Genomic DNA, 4,230 nt, shown 5'->3' on the forward strand with positions numbered 1-4,230 from the left:
AAATCAATTTCCGTCTAGAATGAGTATTCTAGACGGAAATTTCCGTCTAGAATACTCATTCTAGACGGAAATTTTTTCCGTCTAGAATACGTTATTCTAGACGGAAATTCCGTCTAGAATAATCCGTCTAGGATGTATTCTAGACGGTTTTGAATTCCGTCTAGAATATTCCGTCTAGGATGTATTCTAGACGGAATTTCCGTCTAGAATACTACATCCTAGACGGAAATAAACTAGACGGGTATTCTAGACGGAATTCCGTCTAGGATACACATCCTAGACGGAATTCTGTGTGTCCTAGACGGATTTTTCCGTCTAGGATGCCCAGTTTTTTAGCAGTGCATATTGGTTTTACTAGCTAGAGTTTAAGATTTATTCGAAAATCAAGTTTGAAAATAGATAACAAATCCTAGAGCTTTTGAAATTTGTGCTTTTAAATTATATCTTATACTATGTAAATGTTAGTATAGTTTCCTCAAATTCTCATATATAATACTAATTTAGTACTCTTTAATTACTTATATATTGTAATAAATTAAGCAATTTCTGCAACTGATTTTAGTTCTCCAAAGAAACAAAAGTCTTGAAAGACGTCTAGCTAGAATAGTAATTCTCGGTTAATGATAAAAGCTATTTAGATTCTAATTATTTTCGTTGAACACTAACTTTTTTCAATTTAACCCTAAAAAGCTGTAAATTATTCTGACGTGCAAACGTATGAAGGACCTACCTAGGTGCAAACACCAAATTCAAGTAAACATCTGAAGAACAGACACTACGAACCCCGGGGGTTTCAGTCACAGTCGACCTAAACAAAAGGGATCGAAGTTAATTTTTCGGTGAACAATTCTTAAATAAGGATCTTTATTAAATTAACAAACATGATAATAGGAGGCTCTCGTGATTTAACATTGTAATTCCATTTAACATGAGATTGAGCAAACAAAATACAGTACTGGATGGTTCTCCGACTAACACACAGACACATAATATTAAAGCGTAAAGAGTTACTTAATAATAAAAACTAAGCCTCGAACAGAAAAAGCTAAATCATCGCTGATCACTCAACCAAGCCCAAGATCGACCCCAAGATTCACAAAAACCTAGCTAGTAATTATAATAATTTGGCAGCTGTTTCTTGGCCCGGAGATCTATGAAGTACTCCCTCGGATTACCCTCGAACAAATCTCTCGGCATCAAGGCCCCATTCCTCCCAGGAGCCTTCATCATCCGCATGATGTCATAGTCTATCGCGTCGAAACCAAACTCTTCTCGTTCCTCTTCAGGCTTCGAGCAGCAGCAGCAGCAGCAGAAGCAGCGGGGGCCGCAGCAGCAGCGGTAGAGGCAGAGGAGGACGAGGGAGACGGGGAGGATCACGGTGAGGCCCAGGTGGGCCCAGTGGTGGAGGGTCTGGGCTCTGGTCTCTGGTGGAAGGACTTGGTTGAGGATGTGGGCCAGGAAGTGGAGGAACTGCTGGAGTTTTTCATGGAGGAAGTTGAGTGGGCTCTCTGATGAGAGGGTGTCTGCTAACAGTAACTTTCTTGCTCCTCCCATCTCCCTCTTTGATCTTCAGATCGAGCAAGGAACAAAGTTTGAAACTTATTAGGTGATCAGAAAAGTAAAGTAGCTGTTTACAATTATTGCTTGGGTTATTTAGGTATATTAGTAGCTGTTTTCAATTATTGCTTGGGTTGTTTAGGTATATTAATTAGTAGCTGTTTTCAATTATTGCTGGGGTTGTTTAGGTATGTTAGCTCCTTCCATCTTCTATAATTTCATATAAGAAATTGCTCCTCGGTCCCCTAAATACTTTAGATTATTGCAATTTGGTTCCTTATTGACCAAAATACCCTCAGCTAATATTTTTTGGAAGGTTTATTCGTAATTTAACGCTCTACAGTTTACATCTTTTTTCGTTTGGGCACCACAAAGTTTTTTTTAACACCTTAATACCTAAAGTTTAGACTTTTTCTTTACTTTGATACCCCCTCAACTTTTTTTTACACTTCGATACCTTAAGATTTACACATTTTTTAATGATCACGCCCCAAAGGCTCCACATATTTTTAACTTTGATACCTCGAAATTTATATATATTTTTAAACTTTGTTACCCTAAAGCTTGGTTATCAAAGTGTCAAAAATAAGACTTTCGGATATGAACATTGAAAAGGTATAATTTTATCATAATAAAAATGTCAGAAAAAACTTTAAGGTATCAATTTTTAAAAAGATGTAAATTTTGGGTATCGAAATAATTTGGTCGTATTAGTTAGAAAGGTGTGAATTTTAGAGTACCAAAGTGAAAATAACCCTTTTCTAGATAGAACAAATTTTCAAAACAGACTCAAATCAACTTTTAATTACCAAAATCGACCTATTTTTTTAATTACCAAAATCGACCCACTTTATGTTACGTAAGCTTAATCATATTTCCTAATTAGTTGGGGTTGCCAACCCCGACCATTTATGACATTAAAAATTAGGTTTAAGACTTTTAATTGTGGTTTAACAATCTCCTAAATAATCGGGGTTGGTAATCCCGACTAATTAGGAAATGAGATTAAGCTTACGTGGCATAAAGTAGGTCGATTTTGGTAATTAAAAAAAATTGGTCGATTTTAGTAATTAAAAAAAATTGGTCGATTTTGGGAATTAAAATTTGGTTTGAGTCTACATTGAAAATTTGTTCTTTCTAGATAAGGTGGGTTTGAGTGAAAAATCATCACCAAGGCGTATTTTGACCATTAAGGGACTAAATTGTAAAGACTCCTTAGGATTTTAGGGAGGAACAAAACAATTATTGATATTTGAGGTACTGATATGAAACTATTCAAGATTTGTGGGATTAATATCTAAATAACTCTTATTGCTTTTGGGTGAATTGTTTCGTGCACTCATTTTAACGAGGAACCCATGATGGAATCTGGAAGTTGGATGGTCGCTATAGGTGATGGGGTGATGTCACAATGTTGCGTCAACAGAACCATATGCTGACATCACCCAGAAGAAAAAGTCAAAAAATGGGACAGACGTTGAGTTCGGCTTATCTAAAGGCAAGGGTGTGTTCAGTAATTCTTTAAAATCGGGTGATGTTTGAATCTCGTACCGTTTTAGACTATTTTGTTGGTCAGTGAAAATTAGTTTTAGGAGGTGTTTGGTTACATTTCTATAAATTATAGGAAATGTTTTCCACCCAAAATTTGATTTCCTTGTATTTCTTAAAAAAATTATAGGAAAAGTTTTGAGAAGTTAAAAAGTACAAATTTTCTTACTTTTTGTATTTTACTTGTTTGGTTCAAAACAAGAAAATGACTCATAGCTTTTGGGAAAATAGCAACATTTCTTATAATTTATAGAAATGTAACCAAACACCCCCAACTATATAGAAAAGTGAGAACTTTATAGAAATGTGTTAATGAGTTTTATTATTTAAATAATGAATGCGTCAGATTTCCAAGAGATTTCCGCCCATTTTTGAAGGAAATCAATTTCTATAAAATTTGGTACTTTTCTATACTTTATAGAAAACATTTCTGTAAATCTTTTTTGAGCCAAACACAGTTTATAGAAATCTATAGAAATCTCTTAATTACAGAAATGCCATGCGTCAGTACTTTTGAGAAAACATTTCTCAAAAAACATGCAACCAAACACCCCCTTAGAGTGAACCAATTTAGGGGGGTTATTGGTTGGGACAAGTTGAGGTCAAATAAGATAATTGTTTAAATGGAATAATTTTATTCATTTGGATATTTTGAATGGAGTAAAATGTGACAAGTTCGGATAATTGAACAATTTGAAATTTAGATTTGATAATTGATGTGAGATAATTGATGATGTAATATCTTATTAAAATATAATATTTACTTATCAATTAAGTCTAAATTAATTGATCAAATTGGTTTAGTATGATATTGTAATATAATGCATTATTTTACTTTATATTAAAATATAATATGTTATATTATAATTACTAATTAATTATGACTATATTTAATAGTTATTAATTAATATATTATGTTATATTATAATAAATATTGTAATAATTGATATAATATAGGAACAATATATTTAATATAATATTTCAAAATATAATATTTAATTTAACATAAATATAAATATTAGAATATTTTGTTTTGTTTAAAATATTATATAATTATTAAAAATATAATATTACATTTTATGATAATTACTAATTACATTTTATGATAATTAATATAATTTAAAT

The 4,230-nt window shown here is 32.3% G+C and overlaps 1 protein-coding gene across 1 annotated transcript; it reads right to left on the reverse strand.

Annotated features, from left to right (window-relative positions):
• Nucleotides 902–1,667, reverse strand: LOC109822701. Its single transcript, XM_020388930.1, has one exon. The coding sequence runs from the start codon at nt 1,552–1,554 to the stop codon at nt 1,108–1,110; it is 447 nt and encodes a 148-aa protein (XP_020244519.1). The 5' UTR covers nt 1,555–1,667; the 3' UTR covers nt 902–1,107.

This window comes from Asparagus officinalis, chromosome 8, assembly GCF_001876935.1.
Source record: "Asparagus officinalis chromosome 8, Aspof.V1, whole genome shotgun sequence".
Lineage (NCBI taxonomy): Eukaryota > Viridiplantae > Streptophyta > Magnoliopsida > Asparagales > Asparagaceae > Asparagus > Asparagus officinalis.